The following is a 27,139-nucleotide window of genomic DNA, read 5'->3' as shown; positions in this document are numbered from 1 at the left end:
CATAATCTTTTATATTTATCAAGAAAATCCCAACTCAAACTCTAAGTACATGTATATTACGATTTTTTTTCTTGAGAAAAATCAGTCCTTCCGCACATTCAGTTATACGATTAGATTATCCGTTTAGATATTTTCGTGATAATCTTAAAATCGAATATGGATAAATTCATCATGGATAGACTACTAGTGCCCATAGGAATCCTGGCACTCTTGGTTCTATAAATTTCAGTGCTTCTGATCATCGTTAATTTGATTCTTCTGGCTCTTTTCTCTTCTAAAGAAGTGATCAATTACGTCAAAATGGCGGGTGGTGTTATCGCTTCGTCGGATGGACGGGACTATCCGGGCAAACTTACTTTCAAGGTCTTCATGACATGCGTAGTCGCTGCCACGGGTGGCTTGATTTTTGGTTATGATCTTGGAATTTCAGGTAACAATCCTTAAGTTCGATCACTTTTATTTTTTAATCGTTCCTTGCATCCTGTTTTTACCTATCGTTTTGGATTGCGAATGCACGGAGAAGATGAGGCCGTATATATATGTATTCGTCGCTAATATATCTAGGGTTTCTGAATGTTACAGGCGGAGTTACATCCATGGATTCCTTCTTGGAAAAGTTTTTTCCCGCTGTATACAAAAAGGAGGCAGCAGTGAAACCTTCTGATGATCAGTACTGCAAATTCGACAGTCAGACATTGACTCTGTTTACTTCGTCCCTATATCTTGCTGCCTTGATCGCATCCATCTTTGCATCAACCATAACCAGACATTTTGGGAGGCGGACTACGATGCTTTGGGGTGGAATACTATTTTGCGTTGGTGCGCTTGTCAATGGCTTCGCTGATAGGGTCTGGATGCTTATTGTTGGCCGTATGCTACTTGGTTTTGGCATTGGATGTGCAAATCAGGTAAAATAAAAAACCTAAGTCCGATATGATCCGTCTCTTATCATATATACAAAAACAATTTTGAATTTCTGATTAATTCAGATTCACACGTCTGAATTATTAAGCATACGTACATGATGATTATCTGAGTTATTATATGTTTGTTTGCAGTCTGTGCCAATTTACGTCTCTGAGATGGCTCCATATAAATACCGAGGTGCTCTCAACATGATGTTCCAATTGGCAATTACAATTGGCATCCTCATTGCCAATCTTCTGAACTACTTCTTCTCTCAGATTGAGGGTGGTTGGGGATGGCGCTTGAGCTTGGGTGGTGCCATGGTCCCTGCTTTAATTATCATTATAGGTTCGTTTTGTCTTCCAGACACTCCAAACTCTCTGATAGAGCGTAACCATTACGACGAGGCCAAGGAACAACTTGTGAAGATCCGAGGTATTTCCAACGTAGACGAGGAATTCAATGATCTTGTGGCGGCCAGCGAAGCGTCTAAATTAGTAAAACATCCTTGGGCTACCATTTTCCAAAGGAAGTACAGGCCTCAACTCACAATGGCCATTTGCATTCCCTTTTTCCAGCAGCTCACTGGCATGAACGTGATCACCTTTTATGCTCCTGTTTTGTTCAAAACCATTGGTTTCGGAAGCAGTGCTTCGCTCATGTCTGCTGTGATTACCGGTAGTGTTAATTCTCTCGCAACCCTGGTTTCAATTTTTAGTGTTGACAGGTGGGGAAGAAGGACCCTTTTCCTTCAGGGTGGCGCTCAAATGTTCATATGTCAGGTATATATATCATAATTCTAAGTCTCTCTTTATAATTGGATTCCTTTGTATGGCTATATCTTGCGCTTCTTATTAATTTACATGCATATTTGATTTTTTATTTTTTTTAATGCAAATACAGGTTATAATTACAATAGCAATTGCTGCTAAATTTGGAATGACTGGAAACCCCGGTGAATTGCCGAAGTGGTATGCTTTTGGATTGGTGTTCTTCATCTGCATTTACGTTGCTGGATTTGCATGGTCATGGGGTCCTCTAGGGTGGTTGGTTCCCAGTGAAATCTTCCCACTGGAAATCAGGTCTGCTGCTCAGAGTATCAATGTTTCCGTGAACATGATCTTCACCTTTGCCATTGCGCAAGTCTTCACCTCAATGTTGTGCCATCTGAAGTTTGGGCTGTTCATCTTCTTTGCATTCTGGGTAGTGGTAATGAGTTTCTTCATTTACAAGTTCCTGCCGGAGACTAAGGGTGTCCCCATTGAAGAAATGTCAATTGTGTGGCGAAATCACCCTTACTGGCGCAAGTTTGTTTGTTCTGAAGAAGACAAGAGTACTGCTTCTGGCGGCCCTGGATCAGGAGATATTCAGATGGGCAATAGGGTAAATAACGCTTGATCAATACTGATCTGCTTAATTATAAGTTTTTTCATTTTCTGCATGTATATAACAATTACTTAGCTAGCTTGGTTTAGTTCCTCCCCCTATTTTTTATTTCTGAATTTGGATCGATGCGGTTTTGCTAATCGTTTTGTTAGACGATGATCTTATTTTGTTTTATTTTATTTTCAAATATCATAAGTATATTTTATTTTATTTTTTAAATAAAAAAAAAAAAAAAACCAATCCAAGTCTAAATAAGTAGATCAACCATACGTACATACGGCCTTCAAGTTGGGCCTTGTTCGAAAATACAGGACTATTTTGACCAAGTGTCTCAGATGTTTGGGCCTTGGTTCCAGATCACTTATTATGTTTGGATTTGGTGGCTTGAACATTCTTCATCCATCGTGCCGTAGATCTATTACCATCGTTGTGTTTGATATGAGTGTTTGAGAAAATAAACAAGCGGAGAGTTCATTTCTATTTGATGTTTTAACATATGTTAATGGGATGTCCCTTGACCAAAATTTTTAAGGCCGTGATTAAAGTGCATGGATATTAAAACAATTTAGGCCCAACAATACATCTAGAGACCTAGGGGCGTGTAAGAGTCCGTTTGGCAACACGATTATTGTCATTTATTCTCATATATTTCATTTTCGAACATCACTCAAATATAAAATACTTTTAATTTTTAATTTTTTAATTTTTTCATCTATTCATTATAACTTTTCCAAAGTCCCAAATAAAACACAAAAAATAATACATTTTTTCCAAATTTCAAAACAAAGATAATATTAAAAAATTATATATTCAAACAATTTTTTAACTTTATAATATTTTTATTCAATTTTTTCTCTCACATTTTCTAAAATCTAATAAAATATATTTCACTCAAACTATTTCACTACTATTCATAGATATATTGAGATATTCTAAGTATCCAAATGAACCTAATCTAAACAATCATATTTAGCAAAAATACAATTCGCAAGTATCAAAAGCTTAAAAAAAGAGAAATTATATTTACAATCATGGAGTGTGCAAGTGCTATATAATCTCTTTGAAAAAAGTGAGTAAATTTGGCGACCACATGAAAATAATAATAATAATAATAATTTTTAAATAGTATACCTCCCTCGTTTTTTAAAACGATTACATAGTACTTGCGCATTCCACGACTATATATGTAACATTAATTAATTTAATACAACAATTTAACTAGTTTGGATGCCTCAAAAGACAATTTGACATGAAGACCCGGACAATAGAGACAAGTACTAGTTAATTTCGTGGATAAAAATTGGCTTTTTGTGCCGTCCTTTCGACCAAATGTACTCCACATGATGACACGTAACTTTCTCCTTTGCCATATTCCTCATGCACAACAAATAACATTCAGCCCTCTCTGGAAAACCATCCTTTTCAATGCTTCTATGCACTCACACGCATGCATGCTCAATTTCTTCATAGAGGAAAAAAAATGCTTCCCCTGAGTTGAAGGAGCTTTGATAATGACCATAAGGTTGAAAAATCAGATGATCTTGAACCCAAAAAACGTATAAATCTTTCTTCCTGCAAATTAAATGGTTCAACTTTCCAGATTAACGTAAGAGTTTAATATAAGTTCTAGGGTACTAAAAACGGTCACGGTACGTTTGGTGACTTCCTCCATCTGAAATGGCCGCCAAAGCCATTTTTTTCACTAGATTCCAGACTACTGTAGAGTACTAGACTAAGAACTGAACAAAAACTGCCCAAATACATGTACATGACATTCTAGAAAAAGAATCTGTATATTTTTCACATTCGTGAAGCTTACGGTCGTCGTACGTACAGATGTTTGATTAGGAGAAATGTCTCCGTTCTAAGAACAATCATATGCACAGCTACTACTTGACGCCGACACGGAATTAATATATATTAGATTTCATATTGTTTGCATGTGTGCTGTTGAGTCGATCGATTGTATTTAATTTGACCGAGTTAGGGTTCTAAAAATTTGTCAATATTCATAGTAAACGTCTTTTCATGATCGTATATAGCGACATCATGCTCTAGTCATGTACTTAATTGTCCAACCACAAAAAACTCGTCCAAGATTTTTAGTCTTCATTGATTTATGTACGCGTTCATACATAAGACTTACTAAGGTGGTCCTCCTCCTAAAAGAGTGTTTAAATTTGGAGTCAATAAGGAATCCCAGCTAGTTCGACTTCTGGAGATGATCATGATCTCTAATTTTTCGTGTCGGGCTTTGATTCCCAGAACTGGCTAGCAAACTTCAATATTAGATTTTTAACACCATTATGCCTTTATTTTTTGAGTTAAAATGAGATGAGTTGAGATGAATATTGAAAGTTAAATAAAATATTGTTAAAATATATTTTTTAATATTATTTTTATTTTAGGATTTAAAAATGTTGAATTGAGATTTGAAAAAATTGAATTGTTTATTATATTTTGTGTGAGAATTTAAAAATATTGTAAGGATTAAATGAGATGAGTTGAGATGAACTGTGAAAACAAACGAGACCTAAATTAATGATTTTAAGTGTCCAATCTAGATCTAGCACACATACACGCACGAACTTCAGCTGCCAAAGTAATAGAACAGAAGTACCGTCATTATCTATATATATATATATATATATATATAAAATTCCACGCGTGAAGCTTACATTTCACAAAAAACTTGGTTGAAAAAAGCATGGTTCGGATGGAGAGGAAAAACAATTAGGGTAAGGTGGGAGATGGTCAAGATATCCTCATGCGGAACTCTTTAAACTTAAATTATTGAAGTATATTATTTTTTATTGATAAATGTTTCATTCACAAAAAGATTCTATAAGAATAAACTCATAAATTGATGCGCGTGGCTTGATGTTGTACATTAAATTGTAAAATTATTTTTATTATAGAGTAGATCTAACGTATTATATGAAACAATTTCAGTTTGTGAAATTACTTTTTATAATTTTATAGGATCTTTTTATATTTGTAGCATTTCTCTTCTTTATTTTATAGATCTTGTCATCCCAAGGCGCCTATTTACTAATAAAGAACTACTTAAAATACATATACCACATCATGCTAAGAGATTCTTTGGTATTTGTTATAGGGGTGCTACCCACCCATGCAAGGGCAAGGGGTGGGGTTTTGTTAGGGACCCCGGTCAAGTCCCCAAATACTTGCCTTGCTAATCCAAAGCTTGCCTCAATATGACCGAGTCATAGTTCTTCTCTTGCTTGGTCCACGTCCAATGATGGTCAAGGTGACCAATAGGTTGAGATGATATGGTGAGGTTAGGCGTTTAGGCTAGAAGAATGATGGTAACAAGGAAATGGTTCAAGGTAGTGTATGGCTAGGAATGGTTGTGGGCGCACGGCACTAGGAGGTGCTAGGGTTGGCTCCACTTTGGGTTAGTGTTTAGGGTTTCGGAAGGAATGTTGGTCGGCTAGGGTTTGGACAAGGGTGGAGGAGTTGGACGGCTTGGGTTTTGGATTTAGGAATGTTTCTTAAATTTGTGGGATTTAGAAGGAAACAAGGATATGGCCGGATATGGTAGGAAAAGGTCAATTAGGGTTCCTAAATTATAGGAACTCTAATTATGGGAAGTATCGGTGTCGGCTAGGGCAAGTTAAATTAGGCAAGTGATTGCCGAATTAGCCTTGATTGCTTATGGAAGGATGCGGCTAGGGTATCACAAGGAATCACTCAACTATGGGAAGTTGACTAACACTTGTGTTGGTCGAAATTGGTGTTGGTTCGGATTGGATGATTGTAATGGAATGGATATCACCAATGAACAAATGATGAACACAAAGAACAAATATTAAAATTGTCAAGAACAAGTGAACAAAGATAGCCAATTCAACTATGATTCACGAATTGCACATAGATGAAATAAACCTCTTTATTGATGGACTTGAACATAAAGAATAGAACAACAACTTGAATTCACGAATTGCACCAAGTTGTGAAACAAGATAGATAAATGAATCACACCTATTCACGAATTGCAAGGTATGATCCTCTCTTTGGGATTCACAGATTGCACCCAAAAAGCCCAAGTGCTCTAGCACCGAAATGTAATCTCAAGAACAAAAGTCTACCCACAAGGGAATTTGCCAAAAGATCCACATGAAATGACTAAGGTTCCTATTTATAGGTTACAACTTGGAAACCCTAAAATGGTCCCTTCAAAGTAAATAACAATTAATTAAAAGATCAAGTAAATAAAATAATAAAATAGAGTCATGGACTAAACCATGGTGTGACATGCTCGGGCCCATGGTGGGCTAAGTGGTTGCATGTTGGTTGGTTAGCCCATGGCTAAGTGTTGGTTCGGCATGGTCTAAGTGGGTGGCTTGGACGTTGGCTGCATGGCACGGGCTGGAGCTGTGCGCTGGATGGCATGCCATGGGGCGTGCCACTAACCTCGCTGGTGCTCTGCAGGGTGGGCGTGGGCGTGCTGGCATGCGGCAAGGGCCCATGTCAATCTGATGTGCGGCAGGAGCTGCTAAGGCCATGCGGGTGTGCGGCATGGTCAACCTGGGCGTGTGCGCCCGCGCGCGCACGCGGGCTGGCTTGCCTGTGCGGCGCCTGGGTGCTCGCAGGGCCATGCGGCCCACTGGTGTGCGCGCGGATCTGTGCACTGCGAAGAGTCTGGGCGTGCGGCCCGCTGGGGCGCCTGGTGCCGCGCACATGCGCGCGCTGGCCTGCCCTGCGTGCATGTGCGCGCGGGTCTGTGCTGCGCATGCTGCCATGCGCCTGTTAGCCTCGCTAGCCTGCATGCTGGGCGCCCCGTGGGTGCCATCGCGCGGGCCAAGGCATACATGCATGCTGGGCGCCCCGTGCGTGTCATCCCACGAGCCAAGGCATGGTTGTAGGCTAGCCAAGGTGCTTGTCTCCACCATGACTAGGGCATGGGCGACTCCTCTAGGGGCAACTCGACGTGGGGGTCTAACAGGTTTTCACCCCCCGCAACCCGCACTAGTGCCTTGGGGCTGGGGCGAACCTCTCATCTGCCCCACCCACTCCAATAGTGCCTATGGCCCACTGGGTTCAAAAATGACCAAAAACACTTTTTTTACCCAAGTTGTAAATTTAAACTTGTAAATATGATCATATACCAAAGTAATATAAGAGTCTCACATTGCTTAAGTGAAACACTTGAATTGCTTTGGCCTCCTATATAAAGACCACTATAAGCCACACTATAACTTGCACAAAATATTAAGTAAAAGCTATACTTGATACATATTACCATATTTATATATAGTAAAACTAATACATATATTTATAAATATATATTTTATATAAAATAAATATAAGTAGGTGGAACGGGGGGCGAAGTGGGGGAGGGGCAGGGCCCCTCTAGGGCCAGCTTGCCCCCAGCCCTCGCTGGGAGGGCGGGATTGCCCGCCCCACCATGCGGGGGTAGGACGGACAGGGACGGGGTAGCAGGGTGTGGGCCCCAGCTGCCCACCCCTAGTTTGTCAAAACTCTAGAGTTATGTGTAGTTGAAAATGATAGAATCTAAGATGAAAATAATATTTTCTATTGTTATTTACATGAATCTAAAGGATAAGACACGGATTGGAAGTAAAATTATAAGTTTAATTAAAAGATACATATAAACATTAAGTCGATCCCTTTAATATGCTTGGATGCAATGCACCATGCGCGCCAGAAGTAGTAGTACTAGAAACAAAACAAGCTATAAAACCACAAAGTACTTCATGTGATTCTTTTGAAAAGTAACTTTTTACTTGAAAGAACATTATACGGCCCTCTCTCATAATCCACATGAGAACCCCCGCATGTGATGATGAGAATATATATGAATTAATGTGTATGTGAGTTCCCTCTAGCACATGCAACGTCAACCTCCTATAACTGTTCAATTGGCAGTTAGTTTCTTGTACTTCTTCTCCTTCACTTTTTGACCTTTCCGCACTCTTTTTTGAATTTTTATCATGGCTACATATGCGCACGTTGTCCCGACTGATGACAAGATGAAGATAGAGTCGAAGGCGAAGACGATGGTGCGGACAAGAAGAGTCGTACACGTTGAATGGCTTCGAATATAAAGCACACCCCTTTAATTGCCACCGCTCAATGCATGCGGCTGGGACCATATCTATACTTCACTTTTCTTTTTAATGTTTCAAGCCGCACCATCATGCAGCATGGCATCATGGAGAAATATATAGCTAGCCAGCCGACCAGCACCAAGACAAATTCCTAGGGGTGGTGGGAGCTGGGGGGAAAACCCTAGCCTCTCATCTTGATAACATTTTAAATGCATTAATCAATCCTAATAAATATATGTGTGTGTGTGTGTGTGTCGACAGTCAATACCGCATGTAAGTCGATCAAGGCATGCAGCATATGGAGGACTGAGCTTTGAGAGCATTTTTTTTTTTTTTTGTTCATTAAATTGAATTCTTTTGTTTGTTTAATTTATCCACCAAAAAGAGTTTCGGCTAGCCATGGCACTTTTGTTTACTATTGGAATTTCACCGCATTGCCGAAAGGATAAGATTGATACCCACTAGCTAGCTAACACTACTCTTTGGGATTAACTTTATATCCATGATCACTAAAAATGTGCAAAATAATAAAAAGGTGACTTTAGGTCTATGTTCTTTCTTCTAATCAATTGTCTTATAGCTTAATGAAGAATTCGGTTTGGCTTTTATTCTTTCACACGCGATGGAGCAAAACATGACGGCCTAAATGATACTTGTGGAACAGCTATTGGTGTTCACATGAAGTTTAATTTCATTAGTTTGATAATTGGAGATTGAAAAATATATGGATTTGACCTAACGAGCAAACAGTTCTTTTTTAAAGCTATTAATAAATGACCAAGTCATGACCAATATGCCAAGTGAAGAATCAGAGGAATTAATTTGATATTTAACTCTATAGTTTAATCATATTTCTTTTCTGATCCAAATAAGAGATTTGTGGGCAACTACAATTTTCTTTATGAAAAAAAAAAAAAAAAAAAAAAAAAAAAACTTCTTTTAAGTTTTAATTAACAAGCACCTATTTTTGTAGCATTAAGCACTACAAGAGATTGTGTTTTTTGAGACAAAAAATTTTGTCTCAAAAAACACAATTTTTATCCCCAATTATATTTTGAGATGAAAAAATTTTGTCACTAATTTGTCTCGGAAAGACTATCTCAAAAAATTTTTTGGAGACTTCGTCTCAAAAAATTATTTTTAGAGATGAAATTGGACGGATCCAGTCGAAACTGTTTGAACGGATAATTTTTTTTTAGACGAACCGCTTTCGTCTCAATAAATTGTTCTAATGGAATATTTCTCCGTCCGAATCGAGACGTCCATTCAAACAATATGAAATATTCATTCGAACTAATGACCATATTTGATCATGTTCAAACGAACGGAGTGTTCGAACTAATAAATTTTTTAAATAACTTGTGTTCGAACAAAAATTATGTCTGTTCAAACAGATATTTTATTTTCAAAAATTATATCCGTTCGAACGGGATTTTGTATATTAATATTGTTCAAACAAATAATTTATTATTCGAACGTCTGTATTTCTCGTTTGTCTTTCTAATGGGTTTGTTTTGATTCGAATGTAATTACAAATGGTAATTTACCGTTCGGACTGTATTAATCATACATATCAGAATTTAATTAAAAATACCATACTAATATTACACAAATTGTAATTCAAACATCAATTTTTCAAATGTTTTGAAACATCATAATATAAATGCAATTAAAAAAAAGATAAATTCTAAAACTATGGTGGTAGCATAGAGTTTCGGGACATCATTGACTGGAGTTATTCAAACATTTTTTGGTTATTCAACTGCATTCTCTCTTCTAATCTAGCCTCCAAATCCACTGCTTGATCTAATTGAGTCAGCAACTTTTTTTTCTTGGACCTCAATCGTTCTATCTCAAGTATTGTTTCCTCCAATTCCTTAGTCTTGTCTAGGAGTGTAAATTTAAACCGGAAAACCAGTCCTGACCTAACCGAACCAGACCCATTGGTCCGGTTTTGAACCTGTCCGGTCCAGAGCCGGTTCTTATATTATGAAAATCGGCCAGATCCGGTCCGGTTTTGGTTCCGTAGTTTTTAGGACCAGACCAAACCGGACTAGTTGGCAAAAATATATATATATAACAATTAATTTTATATATTATACAAAATATTTATATATATATATATAAGTTTTATATATAATATATAATTATATATCATATATGAAATAATTTCATATTATAATTTATAAATTATAACATAAAATGTTAATTTTAAATATGAACATTTGTAATTTGTTTGATCATATGTTATTAATATAATTATATATAAGATAATGTTATTATAATTTATAAAATAAAAGTGTAATCGTAAAGATGAAAATTTAATTGGTCATATGCTTTAAACATAATATATATATTAAATTATTAATAACATTTTATCATAAGAAGTAACACTTTATTATTTATTTTTTACATATTAAAAAAATTAGAAAATCAATAAAATCGGAGGTACCGGTTTAGGAGGGTAACCGAAGCGTAATCGGTTTTGAAAAATGTAAAACCGATAAATACCAGTTCAGTCCTAGATTTTGTCCAAAACCTGACCGGACCGGACCGGACCGGACCGGTTACACCCCTAGTCTTATCATCATTCGATCTGGCTCGAGAATACGATGATGATGATGAGGATGGTTGTACGCAACGTCCTAAGCCCCTCAAATATCCAGAACGTGATCCAAGAACTTGAGAAATGATCTTGTTCAAATAGATATTTCTCCGTTCGAACGAATTTAGTAGCTTAGGCATTTTTTGAGACAAAATCAAAAATGACTTTTAAGGACGAAATTTAATTCGTCTCTAACAAATTTCGCCCCTAAAAGTCAAATTTCTTGTAGTGAAGATTTTAACGTTCTTTTGACCCATCAATTAAACATAGGGGCCACAATTCGTGTTTATGCGTCGTGTTCGTTTTGTGTCAAATCATGATATTAGAATATATAAGTCAACCCAAACCTGACTTATTTAATTAATGAGTCATACAAATCGCTTAACCTATTTAGTAATTAATTTTTATTGGGTTAACCTAGACACGACCCATTTAACCAATTTCAACATCCCGTTTCAAATAAATGAGTTAAGCTGACCTAAATCTTTATTTTTTAATCAAATTAATATAATTTCGAATATAATACAATGTCAACTATATAAATAATTCACAGTTACGACTTGATTCATGATAAAATATTTATTATCAATATCCAAACTAATAATCTATAAGCAAACTAATATTTTCATAAAATAAAATGACATATTACCAAAAAAATGTTTAATAGTTTGAGATATAACATAATCAAATACTAATATTAATATCAATAATATATTCCCAACAACAACAAAAAAGACATATAAAATTAAGCATTTATAAAATTTAAAAATAAAATTTATTCGTATTATTGGAGTTTATTACTAGTACTTCACCCGTAATTGATCTGTTTATTAATCATATCTTATTAAATCGATCCGTTTTTATTGAAACTCATTTATAATAAACTCAAATATATTTTCGGTTGAGTTTAAGTTAAATACACAAATTATATTATATATTCCCATTCCTGATAAAATAGTTTTTGAACATTTAACTGAAAGTAAGCAAAACCTACGAACAGAAATCGACAAGGAATTTAATTAATTAATTAATTAATTAATAGCGGGCTGACAAAGAGTAGACCCAATAAAGAGTAGACCTTATTTGCAAGTCAAGGTCTCAATTTCAAACCGTCCACACCATTATTATTTGGCATATTTGCCTCCATCCACAAAATATCGACCCGATAACGTTATTAATTAACATCTTCGACAACGCCGTTATTAAAATACTTAAGGGATAATATATACTTGCCATAAAAAAAACTTTTAACTTTTTTTCTTAGAGAATATTTTCGCAATTTACGCTATACATTTTAAGGTTATAAACTCACCATCTATAAATATATATATATATATATATATATATATATATATTCTATAATATATATGAGCCCATAATAGCCCTAATTTCGTTAAGTCTTGAATTTACGCTCGCTATCGCCAATCTTTGAAGCAAGGATGAGATGATTTGAACCTATCCTATTAAAATTATTATAATTATTATTTTGAATATATAAAAAAAAAATGATATTTGTAGACAAAGAGCGGTATATTTTGTTTAATAACAAATATAAAATTTATCTAAAAAATTAATTTTTTAATAATAAATCCTTATTTTAAAAAAATATACAATACTTAGGTAATTCATATTAATGCATAGAAAATATCACAACCATCAATAAATGATTATTTTTGCATTTTTTTACTTTGCCTAAACTAGATTTACACCAATTTCGAATATTATTTATTATTTTTTTTACTTTTTTATTATTTTATAATATAAAATTAGACAATTAAAAGTTATTTATTATATTTTAATATTTTTTAATATCACGTCAAAAAATAATAAGATGATGATAAAAAAAGAGATGATAATAATTAGGGATTATCTTTCGTGTAAAGATAATACTATTCTTCCCACTCAAATTTACCGCTCTACTCTACAGTTTTTATTTTTTATTTATTTATTTTTTTTACTTAGTGATTAAGAAAATATTTTTTTAATAATATTATAATTTTTTATTTTTTTAAAAAATATTAAAAAGTATTAAAAATTACCTATATAAAAAAATAAAATAAAATTTTATAACAAACGGTAGCTCGTGGCCGAAAGCGGGGCCTGTAGCATGGTACTTCGTGTAATTTGTGTCTCGGATGGAATTACTATGCCATCCCACTTTTACCGCTGAGCAGTATGTCCAAATATTTTTTTTAATATATTTAAATATTTTTAAAAATTAAAAAAAATATATTGATATATTTAAAATTATTTTTTTAATCACTAAATAAAAAAAAAATTACCAACGTTTAAACAGGGTGGTCAAACCAAGTGGGTAAAATAGAATTTTCCTTTCCGTCTCATGTCCCTACAGTGACATCAATGTCGGTAATGATGGGACGCTTGGAAAGACTTGCGAGAGTGTTCCTCCCACCTTCCCATTACCTCTGTTTATTATTATTATTATTATTATTTATAAGTACTTTTATCCTTCCTTTCCTATACCTAAAAAAGCCGTCCCCCTCCCACAGACTTCAATTTCCGTTGTGTCCTGAGACAGTGATATTCCATCTCAGCCCCCCACCATCAATCTCTCACCCTTTAAATCCCAGGGCTCTCTTTTTAACTTCGCCAACCCCCACCCTCTCTCTCTCTCTCTCTCTCTCTGAAAGTCCAAAATTATGTGTCAGTTATCTTCTTCTCCAACTTCTGGTACTGAATGCAATTCAGACCAAACAAACCTTTCCTCAAACAAACCACAACAGCCCGACATGTTCACCCCTTTGATCCCCCCAACACTTCAACATAAAAACCAACATCCCCACAAAACCCATCTTTCGCTTGCTGTCACTGAAGCCAAGTGCATATTCAATATAGCTTTTCCAATGGTACTTACCGGCCTTTTGCTCTACTTCCGCTCCATGATCTCCATGCTCTTCCTCGGCCACCTCAACGAGCTTGCTTTAGCCGGTGGTTCCCTCGCCATCGGATTCGCCAACATCACCGGTTATTCTCTTCTCTCCGGCCTTGCCATGGGAATGGAACCCATTTGTGGTCAGGCCTTTGGAGCCAAAAGATTCAAACTTCTTGGCCTTACCTTGCAAAGAACAGTGATTCTACTTCTACTGACTTCCATTCCGATATCGTTTTTATGGTTCAACATGAAGAAGATATTGCTCTTTTGTGGTCAGAAAGCCGATATTGCAGCCGAAGCACAGTCCTACATTCTTTATTCCCTCCCAGACCTCGTTGCACAATCTCTTCTGCACCCTATACGAATATACCTTCGTTCTCAATCCATAACTCTGCCTCTGACATTGTGTGCAGCTTTTTCTATTTTTCTCCATGTACCCATCAATTACTTTCTTGTTTATGTTCTAAAACTAGGAATCAAAGGCGTCGCTTTAAGTGGCGTCTGGACTAATTTCAATCTAGTAGGATCTTTGGTCGTCTATATTGCAATATCCGGCGTGTACAAGAAAACATGGAGTGGGATTTCCTCCGAGTGCTTCAAAGGCTGGAAAGCTCTCCTGAATTTAGCCATTCCAAGCTGCATTTCCGTTTGCCTAGAATGGTGGTGGTACGAGATCATGATTTTACTCTGCGGGCTTTTGCTCAACCCCCAAGCAACCGTTGCGTCGATGGGAATTCTGATTCAGACCACTGCTTTGATCTACATTTTCCCATCTTCTCTAAGCTTCGGTGTATCAACAAGGGTTGGAAACGAACTGGGTGCTAACCATCCCCAGAAAGCAAAACTCGCCGCAAGCGTTGGCCTCTCTTTCAGCTTCGTGTTGGGATTTTCAGCATTGCTTTTTGCCGTATCGGTTAGGAAGACATGGGCTAGCATGTTCACTCAGGACGCAGAGATTATAGCCTTAACATCTATGGTCTTGCCCATTATCGGTCTCTGCGAGCTCGGAAACTGTCCACAAACAACTGGTTGTGGCGTTCTGAGAGGAACAGCTCGGCCTAAACTGGGAGCCAATATCAACCTCAGCTGCTTCTATCTGGTCGGAATGCCGGTTGCAGTGTGGTTGAGCTTTTACTCCGGGTATGATTTCAGAGGACTTTGGCTTGGCCTTTTAGCCGCGCAAGGCTCATGCGTTGTGACCATGCTGTTCGTTTTGGCTCGAACCGATTGGGATCGCCAAGCCCAGAGAGCCGAAGAGCTGACGGGAGCTACCGTCACCATTGAAGATGATGACAACCACGAAGACGACGATAAGTTAATAAAGGATGAAAGTCAGGATTTAAGCAGTCCATTGGGTAATGTAGAGAGCAGCCAAAATTCACTAGTTTGAATTTTCCTCAGGATTTCTAGGAATATTGTTTGTACAAATCTTGCATGCCAAACAATTTTTACATATATTAATATTATTCACAACAACTGGTGCATTTCTTCCCATCTCTTGTAAATCATATTGAATAAACGCTGCAACAGAAAGTCTCTTTTTTCTTTTTGTGGCTTACAACAGAACAGGAACGGTTTTTTTTTGTTTTTATTTAAAAAAAAGAAACATAAGAAGAAGACAAACGCCAATAGTAATCTAGTAGAATAAAGTAATTATAGGTATAATTAAAAAGGAGTGAGATTTACTCTTAAAAAATTATTATTTTTATATAAATCTCATGTTTTATTTTATTTTTTTAACCGATTACATAATAATTGTATAATTCAATTCACAGTTACGAATACATCATCTAAAAACTAAAAAAAAATTATCCAAATTGCGACTACCACATGTTTCCCGGCAAAAGAAAAATGTTAACAAAAAAAAACAAAAAGATTAAAGCGAACCGACACCGCAGGATGTGCTGATTTGGGTTAGCTCCACGTGTTTGAGATATTGGTGTTTAGTCCGTTGATTTGACTCCCATAATCGGGCAACTCATGATCCACTTTCAGATTAATGTTCGAGTCAATTAACCTTTGCGCATCAACTTATAAATTCAAAGTCATGGATATATAAGCTTCCAACTTTTCAGGGATCGAGCCCTTTTTATGGACTTACTTCTTTTAAGTCAATCATTATTTTTACCACGTAATTAGTATTTTATCACTTACGATTAATTCAAATAAGTGAGGCTAAACTGCCGCCCTGCGTCCCTGCATCTATGTAAAACTCTTCTTTTTTATTTTTTCTTTTTACATTTTTTTAACTTCTTTAAATATTTTTTTAAAAAAAATCAATACACTAATAGTCTATTTCTTAATCAGTAAGTAAAAAAAATTAAATACATGAACAGTCAAAATAAAGAAACTAAATGAGAAGGCAAACTAACATTATTCAATTCAAATTCAAATTCAAATTCAACTTTAAATTTACTAAGACCAAATATAGAAATTTGAATTTCAAAATAATAATTATAATTAAATTCGAAATGCATCTAGATTTTCTAGAAATTAAATTAATTTAGAGGATCCCGATCATCTTAATTAATTACTATTCTATGTACGTAATCTATTCTAGAAGTTACCTTAATTCCCTAAACGCCATCATGGTAACATTTTCATAACATTTACTCTAAATTTAAAAGTTTGGACTATCATGATTTTGCATCAATAGAAGAATATTCTGCCAAACATAAAATTGGCAGTACATATATTGAATTTCGCTCGGGTACTATTCTTTTAACCAAATGATCTATCTGCCTTCATCCATTATTGTTAAAATTAAAGGAGAAATATTTTTCTCCATCTAATTAATTTGCAATTGTTTTATATTTTGCACTCAAAACTACTAAATTGACATATTATATTCTTAAACTTGAGAAAAAGTACATGTTCATGGCCTCTTTGCAGGTAAGATCCGAGTACTATTAAGGCTTCATTTGCTTCCTAAATCTATCTCAACTTATCATTATAATTTTTTCAAATTTCAATACAAAATATAATAAACAATTCAACTTTTTCAAATCTCAAAATAATAATAATATTACAAAATAATATTCTAACAATATTTTATTATCTCAACTCAACTCAATTCAACATTCAAATATAACTTTAATGTTGCGTATACGTCATCTCTTTTTATCTATATATATTTACAATTAAAATTGAATAATTATGCTATTTGTCAATTATATCAATTTCGATAATTCGATATGTAAATTAATGTGAAGCGTGTGACATGAGTTTGCATGAGATCAGGTGCAAATTATATTCTTTCTTATATAATGAATTAACGAAAGTGTAATAAGTGAGATTGAAAAACGTGAGTTATATATGAACGAATGGAATCAAATAAAGGTGGGCTTAATGGGTAGAGTTCACATTGGAATAATGCATTATTATGTCTTAAAGATCTAAACAACCATAAGGCATGGGTTAGTGTTCATATATATATATATATATATATTGGATCATCCCCTAATTCCCCAAACTACCATGATAAATGCCTGTGGAGCTTTTATCACCAAATTCAACATCTAGCTCAACTTGCATACCATACCAAATTCAATAAGTACTATTGTTGGCCATTTCTCTCTGATCTCTACCTTTTTGTCCGGTTCTTTGTGTACTTTTTTATTTTTTATTTTATGGAAAAATAGATACAGATCAGAATTCCTAGCTAGCTAGCTACTTGGCAAATACTTTTGCGTTTGTTTATGATCATGCATGACGTTCTACGTGCGCGTGGAAAATAAATCAGCTAGCCTAAATTAATTATTAATATGATCATGTATATAATATTAGCCTACTTACAACGTTGAGAGATTGAATGTAAAACAAGAACGTACACCCACCCTCTTTGATCGATTCTGTATTTGACTTTAGTACTTGTTTAATTATATAGATATATATATATATATATATATATATTTTTCATATCTGAAGGGCTGACAATATTGTTATTTCTAACGTTGTGAATAACTTTATAATAATATTATATATTCTCCAGTCCTGGGCTGAAAAGTTGGTAGGAGGCATGCATGCATGCACCTCGAGGGGGAAGTGTACGCCGGCTAGTGAATCCCGCCGGCAATTCATCATTTGAAAAAATAAAAATAAAAAAGACAAAGAACTCAGCTGGAAATTGTATAATTTCTGAATTTCTGACTAGGCAATATTAATGGTCGTCACTGCCGGCTTACCGCAAAAAGTCCACATTATGATCTCGTATATATATACGAATTGAAAATAATAATGGATTTGTTAATTAAAACCTGCTTTTAGTCAATTCTACATTTCCTATATAACAGAAAAATTAACCTTTTAATATATGTGTGTGTGTGTGTCCATGCATGGTCGAACCGCGTACGTACGTAGCATCTCTAGTTCCTTGTTATCTTCTCGGCTTTCTCTTCATCTTTTCTTTAATTTGTTTTATAAAATTCTAGTACCATTAGAATATTGTGGTAATTAGAAGCTCAATTCTCATATGTGACACGATCGAGGGTTTGTAACATGCAGTATGGTTAATGCTGTCCTCTAGACTTTTTTTTACTCGATCGTTTGTCTTATACTATGAAATGACAAGCTAGCATGCCTTCTAGTATACGGTTTTGTGGCATGATCAATGATAACCAAATACGATCAAGATATTGCTCATGATGATCATATTTTGTAAGATAAAGTAAGATCGATGTGTTTTCATTCTTATCAGGATATATTTATGATCAAAAGCTGTGCGGTTTTGCTCATGCATGCATGCATGTTGCTCTTTTGAGTTCACACACAAGCAGGTATGTAAATTAATTTGGTCACCGCACGTGTAATTCGTGGGACCATTATCTTGGTGATCAAAATGCATTGACTACTTCTAATTCGACCGATATGTCCTCTCCTTGTAGAAATAAGAAGTCGTAGATATAATCACTAGTACGTACGCCGGGTTACACGTGTACTAATTAGTATTAGATTGTAAATGCCATTACAAATAAAAATAAAAAAACAATTTGCATTAGTAATTCAGATTCATTTATGTCTGTCTACGTGCTACTCAAAATAATAACTAGGGAAATTACTAAATTAAACGTATAAGGACACTTCCTCTTTTAGGAAAGGTTCGTTTCAATCATGTATAAAGCAATTTTTGACCGAGATCCGAGACATCAGTATCTTTAAAGTTCCATAATTGACCGGCGTACGTTGTTCCCCCCGCGTTTATATTTATTTACATGTCAACATGTGTGTACCATCAATTGGCTTGACCAAAACCATTTCAGAGAGATGTTTGATTTTTAAGGATTAGCTCTGATTTTCTCGAGAAAAAAAAAAGCTTTTAAAAAGTTCTTTCACATCATGCATGCACAATTCAGTGAAATATCCCAATTTGGGTCAAATTATTTATTTGTTGAGCTGCCGTACATATACGTTACGTATATATATATACATGCACGCATGCATCCACAAGAAAGGTGCTTAGTTTCAGCAAGTCATGGGACCTCAGAACAAAATCTGGAGCTAATGCTAATGTCATCCTCCCGTAGAAGACAGGATTTATGTGAGGGAGGAGAAAAAGATCCTGCCCCCCATGAATCGTCTTTGATTACCTGGCAAAAGAACCAGTCCTCTGTACGACCAGTCTCTTGGTCTTTACCTCGCAAAAGTCACGAATTTCAGCTGATGGCACTTCAACTCAGATTACTGGGGCAACCACGTCCAGCCACCATCATCATCATTCACATGTCAAAATGAATTGTCTAAAGTTTCATACTGAGTTTTTTTTTTCTCTCTCTCTCAATGGACTTTCGTAAAAATATATTGGAGAAATCATACCTCTTCCCACCAGGCAGAAAGCAACTTCTATTTGCATTCGGTATCAAAATAATAATAATAATAAAATGACAGATAAGAGATAAAATCACATGCAACATTTTAATTTTGAGTGCATGCACGTCGACATTTCAGGAAAGTCTCTCAAGGCACGCATGTCTCCTTGCCCACGTGCGTGCCTGCCTGCCCTCAAGTCATGCCGCTTATTGACTTTAAAATAGAAATGATAATTGTAGTGTGAATATACAATACCATGCAATCACTTTGATTGATATGAAATTTATATGAAAAAAAAAAAAATTAATATTTTATTAATGAACCTCACTATTTTTCAAAACGATTGCACAACACTTATACATTCCACGATTGTATGTAGCATTACTCGACTTGAAAACCCCAAGAGCCACGTACGTGCAAGCTATATGTCCATACATTCCATGGGGCCATTTCCTGTTACATGTTAAGTTGCACGTAAAAGTGAAAAAATTAAATTAAAATAAAATGATGTTTATTCTTATGCCATATATAACACATTACTTGGGAATCAAGTCCTTTGATAATTATTTTTTCTTTAGCTACTTTCCACATCAATCCCACACCCATTTACTTCTTTGCAATTTTGGAAGTGTCTGGACAAACACCTAGCAATTTAAAGCAAAACCTTAATACTGAGCTCAAAGTGAGCAGACTCATGATCTAATCCACGACTGAAAACAGATGTTACATGTGATCGATTATCAAGAAGAAAATGAAAACATGGAAAGCATTGCTCTTCCACTCTCCTAATCTCGTCTAGAGCACTCCAAGAGAAGAGTTTTTTCTACCTCACTGCTCTTTCCGAGCTTTGGATCTGACAGGCTTTGCAGGTCTAATTATGTTACCAAGGAGGATCAAAACAATGGGAAGAACGGTTCCAACAAAATATACACTTCCATAGGAGGCAAGTGTTTCATGCAGGCTTAATACCTGTCCAATACAAGCATATAGCCATAAGAAACTTGGAAGCAACAACCTTTGGATCCCTGATTTTGTGTGAGGAGAGGGGGTGCTTGAGAGAGAGGGGACTTACGATGAAACCAATACAGGAGTAGTTCAGCACCAGAAGTGTGTAAGCAAAGTTTAAAAGCACTATTATCTTCTTAACCAGACCAGGGACAGCTTGCTGCCACCTGTAAATGACTGCTCAGACAGAAACAAAATGGTAAAGGCAAATAAAGAATTAGTTAATCCTCTAAACAAAGGACAATGAGAATAAGGGAGGATTGATCAATACCTCTTGAACCAGCAATCATCAACGCTGACTGGACAAAGAAGATGATGTAACCAGGATACAATCCCTGTAATTTGCAGGGTGAAGAAGGAAAAGAAAGAGGTAAATTATGGTAGAACTCAAAACTGAAGACGAAAAACATTTCTATATTTCCATTGATAACCCAAGATGGCAACTAGATCAAAGAAAAGAAATTTTTAAAAAAGAAACGCCAGAAAATTATTCTTAATGAAATAAAGTATGAAACTAGTCAACGTTCATAGATATGTCCGAGATGAGGGCTATTATATTGATGGGCGCACAAAACCATAAAATGCCAGATAACCATGTTGCAATATTTGGGAAAATATTGGTATGTGATGAGAATCAAAGCCAGCTAAAAATTACAAGGACCCCAAACAGGATTATGGCGCTATGAATGATAGTTAATGCAAAAAATACAGAATTTTGTTAATTTGCAATCATATGTTTACAGCAACATCTACCATGAAGGATGCCTAGATCAAATAAAGAAATTGGCAGTATGAAACAAAAAGTGATAGATGGCAGAAAGGAAGCAACAATTACTACATGGTGCTAATTATAACATGGAACGAACTACTGTTGACAAGGTGAGAAGGCTTGGTGCAAAGATCATAAGATGTATCTATATACAAGTACATTAATTTGTTTAGAAGACTGAAAACATTGGCACAGATATTAAGTACTAGCAAGATACATTGGTGAGAATATATTGAATTGTTTGGGAAAACCTCATAGACGATGGTGCAAATAATTGCAGGAAATAACAATATATTCAGGATAATCAGGCAAGCATAAGGCTGAAATTCTACTCACATGCCAAACCGCACTGACGGTCTGTGTAGCCAGCAACTGGAAGAAACCAGGCTTCTTTCCCTTCTGAACGAGTCTCTCATAAACATCTACAAAACCACAAAACATTAGATATTTTCTTTGCAGCCATTACCCATATATCCATGATGTACTAAGCCTAGTTATAGAAGATACAAGTATGCCACTATATCCTTCATTAACTTATTGTAATAGGATTTGTCAGCACAAGACGTCCAAACAGTAAGCCAGTCGACACATTTTCCTCTTTTTTGAAGACAAGTTTTGACTTATCATTATTATTTAAAACAAAAAATAGCAATTTCTAATGTAAACGAATATCATCCATAGACAAATTGGACCAAGATCCTAACAGGTAATAATCTTTCAGCCACAGGATCCGATTGTTTCCAAAGAATAGAACATCACTAAATATTAGAGTTCAATATACTTTTGCCAGGTCAATCCAATTATCAATTAAAATCTTGTCAGATTCATGTCTGTGGGAGGAAAGACTGGATCATATCCATGATTCAGACTGACTAATGAACTTTCTCAGTTTGCTGATGCCCGATCAACTTTTAAGGGGGATGACATAGTATATACTGCTAGTTGGATAACCAAGAAAATTGCAGGACATAGAGAGATGGAAGGCTTATGAGAGAAACTCACAATGACGCAGCCAAGTACTGACTTGAATATTCCACACAAGTGGCAACTCCACTGCACTCTTTGCCAACTCAACACCCAGAACGTCAACATTTTTGGCGCGATCCCAGCGTGGCTTTTGTGGAGATGATTCTGTCCAGCCACTGAAGCCCAGGCCAGAAATAATGATAGAGGCCTCTGAAATTGACCAGATGAAGTAATATTTCCAGCGTGCCGTAAAGCCAGACATGTACTGGTAAAACAACCGTTTCCAAAATCCCCATTGTTGGTAAATGGGATCAGTAAATCGGGACAAAGGAAACTGAGGTACTAAGTACAGATACAAGGCCATGCAAAAAGCAGCTTGGAGAAGAGCTCTAACTGTGGCCCCATATGGTGATGGTGACCGTCCTTTCTCTGAATGGCTCCAAATCTGCAAAAGATTAAAAAATTTGAATAAAAGAACATAAAAGAAAAGACAGAATGAAAGCTAAGATAACTTGTACTCTATTAACAAGGAATGCAGAAATGCAAGTTAAGAACATAATAGACCTACCCCCTTTCCTTCAGTCCAGTCAAGATAATCCTTTATTTCATAAACTGGACCAGCAAAATGACTACCGCAGCAGAGGCAGTAACCGATGTACTCAATCAAGGAGGGTAACTCAATCAACCTATTTTTTCTCTGAGCCTCGCGTAAGTCTTCCTCTTTTAATAGCCCATCATTGTAGTTTATTGCACACGAAATGACTTTCAATGTTAACACCATCAACGCTCCTAATTTCAATCAACATATAGAAGTACACTGATGAGTTATTATGCAGGTGAAAAAGAATAAAACTGAACATGATCAATGTATGTGGGCATGCTGACAATCAAGAAAAGGTTGGTAACTTTAATACATAACTAAAAATTACTGAAGTAATCAGTCACTAATCCGATATTCTAGTCTTCATCAGAAGACATTAATACTTATCACAATCCAGGAAAACAGCAGAAAATACAAGATGATATTCAGAGGGAGTGAGGTGCCATTGAAAGGAACCAAGCCCCCATGTATCAAATCATTAAAACAGGAATGCTTTGTAAGATGCTTAACTCGGTATATAATGCAAAGAGCACATGGATTATCACCATTTCACCTCTACAGGAGAAAATGCGGAACAGGTTGAAGGCTGAACATGTGCTTACCAGTGGCATCAATACCCCCTTCCTTCCATGCATCACCGCTCATGTAATACACGTGGCTACACACGTATACAACCAGTCAAAAATTCCAAGATAAAAAATAAATAAATCAGGAATTTCAAATCTAACAACTAACAAGTATGATTTTTCAATCATTGCAGCAATTAGACGGAGTCAAAACCAATCCAGTACAACAAAAGAAAAGGAAGCAACATCATCAGTTAAAAAACTCCAGCAGAAACAGAATTAAAATAGCAGAAGAGAGATTATAAATCTTGTCTAACTCAGTATGAGGCTAGTCCATAGATTCGTGCACATGGAACTGATAGCCTCATTGTTCAGCATCAATTAAAGCCATGAAACGTGTGCAAGCATCTAAAGAAGTTTTACAACAACAAACATAAAACTTCTGTAGGTCACCAGGCATCAAAAATATAAGAGGTGCAGACAAGCCTTCAACATCGGTTAGATATGTATTCACGTAAGTAGCTTTTGTTGGATTTGGTGTTAGATGCCATGCCTCTCATGGCTTCCATGATTGGCGAGGAGGCACAACCAATTAAAAAACTTGTGCAAGAAGTATGGAATACCGACGAGAAAATCCATGTCCTTCTAGCGACCTAAATAAAATTAGTTTTTCTTTTTCACACTTGAACACTTTTCTGTGACACTCTACAGAAATTTGTTGTTGTCTTTGCCTTGACAGAAAAATGCAAGCTTTCCTTGGGCGCAGCAAAATAAAAGAATTAGAGAAACTGTGTCCAGGAAAATCATTGGCCTTTTTTACGTGGAAATGTGTCATATTTAGCATATATTTTGTTTCATTCGGTTCTAGAATTTATTCAATAGTCAAAGGTTGGAAAAATCCAGAAACAACAACAAAAACCCAAACAGATGCATAAACCAATAAAAAGAAAAAAGACAAACAAAAACAGAAAGTGATGGACTCTTAAGATCTACAACACGAACTAGAAAGTAGACGTTACAGTATTCGATTCAAACAGTTCTTGGAGGAAACAAAAAGTCCTACCAATTCATAATTCAATTGACTATCAATCAATCAAGCACCCAAATCTCAAATTAAACATCAATCTATTTTGCATTAAAATAAATGCATGGTATAACCAGAGTAAACAAGACACCATAATGCACAAAAATATACAAAAGGAGAGTCATTGCCAAATCAATTTCTAATGCATCCACAGAATAATGTCCAATTTGATGCTTGCAAGCACCGAGTAAATAACAATAAAAAGACAGCCTTTGTATGAGATTACAAATCGAAATTCACAAACAATCAAATATTTCCAAAATTTAAAAACTACCAGCCAATGAGATAGCCGAATCCCAAGAAGAAAGTGATGATGCCGCACCGGGAGCGAAATAGGACCATCGAAGCGTAAGCGAGCAACATGGGGACCAAGAAATGTAGATTGGAAGAGAACCCGAATGAAAGGTAGGATAGCAGAGCCCCGGACAAGGCCGAGTAGAGGTGCTTTCCGATTCGACCGGGGACGAATCTCCAGAGGAAGCTCACAGGTATGGTGGCCACGAAGCAGAGGAGAAACCGGAGCACCGGTACCGAAACCCCGATCGCGCCCGCCATGGAATTCATGTCCAGCTCCATGGATAATCAAATCTACTCGGCTCGGACCGAGTCTGGCTCGCTGAATTCGAGGATTTGAAGAACCTCCACTGGATTTTGAGGCGTGAAGACTGGGGGGAAAGCATGAACAGAAAGGCAGCTGAGTTCTTCTATAGGATAACTACACCAGATTACAATAATACCCCTACGTTTTCGTCACCTTCCGAGTTCAGAATGGTGGTTGCAACTGGTTGGGTGGGCCGTTCAGATTCTCACTCGCATTTTGCGCGTGGGAATTTGCGCTTTCGTCTTCATATAACTTCGAAATTGTCGAAAAGTCGCTCAAAAATAATTAAATATTAAAAATAGATAAATGATATTTGCATGCAGTCCACACTTACATTTCTTTTGAAAAAATTAAGTACATGTAAATTTTATATAAATAAATTAAATTTTTAATAATAGATTTTTTTTTAAAAAAAAGGTGCAACGTTTACAATATTTATGATTGTATATAATATTATTTTAAAAAAATCGACTCTTAAATATTAAAGTGATGGCTAGATTTTAGATTAGTGTTTTAAATACTATACCGTACCGTACCATATTGTCTAGTATGATCAAAATATTTCATACCAGCCACTGGTCTAGTACTGGTATTGCATATATTTCGTACCGGCTCAAATATCGGCCTGTATTTCGATCCGTACCGACCGATATTTAGGCATTTTTATTTTTATTTTTTCAAATTATATGCTCATTTTTTTACTCTCAATTCAGACTAAGCTATTTATAATTTATATATATATATATATGTATTTATATATAATTTATTCATATATAGACTAGTATTTTGAAATATAATTTATATATATAATTTATTCATATATCGACTATTCTAAAATAGTACTAGTATCGAAATATTTCGTTCCAATGGCTTAACCGGAACGGTGTCCGGTACGATATTCAAAACATTACTCTAGACTCCTAAAACCGTTCCTTATTATCACACCTGAGCTATATTCAAATATTTGATCTTTGCTCATAATTTTTAGTAAAAATTGCTCATAATTTTTTTAGTAAAATTATTTTAAAAAACTTTGTCCATGTTTTTTAGTAAAATTGCACATAATTTTTTTTTTAAGAAAATGATTTATACCGTCTTAAACTGTGCAAGTTTTACGTACTTATTTCAATAAAATAAAATTAAGATTTTGGAAGAGATTTGCATTCTCTCAAATTATATATAGCATTACTCTTTTATGTAGTAAGAATAAAATAAAATTAAAAATTTTAAAAAATAAAAATAAATATAATATATAGTATATAGATGATAAGTAATAAAACTGATGTTTACGCGAACACATGATGGGGCCTCGCGTAGCACGACGGTGACTCATTTTGTTAGATGGTATGCCAACTTAACAAAAGTATTGAGCTTTTGAACATGACCTTGATCGAATAACTTATTTTTAAACTAGAAATTAGTGTTTTGATAATTCGGAATTTATTTAAAGGAAAAGTTTATAGTAATTATTAATTCCCACTTTAATTTAAAATTATGGCGTTTGGAAGTAAAGAGATTTTGAAAATTCTAACAAAAATTTCAATCAAAAGACATTATATTGATTTTCTTATTGAACAGTAACATAAATAGTTAAAGAAAAACACTTTGGCCAAAACGAGATCCCACAAAAATAAACTCATAAATTGATATGACTTGGTATGATACGTTATATTATAAAGTTATCTGTTATTATAAAATAAATCTAACGTATTATATAAAACTATATCAGTTTGTAAATTTATTTTTATACAATCTCTATATGGTTGCAACACAAATTAAAAAAGGATTATACTACTCAGCATCCTATATCACACACCATACATATTTTAATTTTTTTAATTTTTAATTTTTGATTTT

At 35.2% G+C, this 27,139-nt stretch overlaps 3 protein-coding genes across 3 annotated transcripts; 2 read left to right on the top strand and 1 right to left on the bottom strand.

Moving 5' to 3' along the window:
• The first annotated feature begins 46 nt into the window (after nt 1-46).
• Nucleotides 47-2,528, top strand: LOC121234103 (sugar transport protein 12-like). Its single transcript, XM_041129916.1, has 4 exons — nt 47-430; nt 583-908; nt 1,059-1,688; nt 1,810-2,528. The coding sequence occupies exons 1-4, from the start codon at nt 301-303 to the stop codon at nt 2,302-2,304; spliced, it is 1,581 nt and encodes a 526-aa protein (XP_040985850.1). The 5' UTR covers nt 47-300; the 3' UTR covers nt 2,305-2,528.
• Nucleotides 2,529-13,604: 11,076 nt separating this feature from the next.
• On the top strand, nt 13,605-15,399 carry LOC121233998 (protein DETOXIFICATION 49-like). Its single transcript, XM_041129790.1, has one exon. It carries the CDS (start codon nt 13,653-13,655, stop codon nt 15,273-15,275), a length of 1,623 nt encoding a protein of 540 aa, XP_040985724.1. The 5' UTR covers nt 13,605-13,652; the 3' UTR covers nt 15,276-15,399.
• A 4,785-nt stretch (nt 15,400-20,184) lies between these two features.
• LOC121236060 (lysophospholipid acyltransferase 1-like) lies at nt 20,185-25,379 on the bottom strand. Its single transcript, XM_041132554.1, has 8 exons — nt 24,956-25,379; nt 23,634-23,689; nt 22,999-23,219; nt 22,467-22,875; nt 21,801-21,886; nt 20,967-21,030; nt 20,763-20,872; nt 20,185-20,659 (listed from the first exon to the last, which is right to left on the bottom strand). Exons 1-8 carry the CDS (start codon nt 25,255-25,257, stop codon nt 20,519-20,521), a joined length of 1,389 nt encoding a protein of 462 aa, XP_040988488.1. The 5' UTR covers nt 25,258-25,379; the 3' UTR covers nt 20,185-20,518.
• Between the last annotated feature and the right edge of the window lie 1,760 nt (nt 25,380-27,139).

The sequence above is a fragment of the Juglans microcarpa x Juglans regia genome, chromosome 6D (genome assembly GCF_004785595.1).
Source record: "Juglans microcarpa x Juglans regia isolate MS1-56 chromosome 6D, Jm3101_v1.0, whole genome shotgun sequence".
Lineage (NCBI taxonomy): Eukaryota > Viridiplantae > Streptophyta > Magnoliopsida > Fagales > Juglandaceae > Juglans > Juglans microcarpa x Juglans regia.
This window is presented reverse-complemented; position numbering and strand designations above follow the sequence as displayed.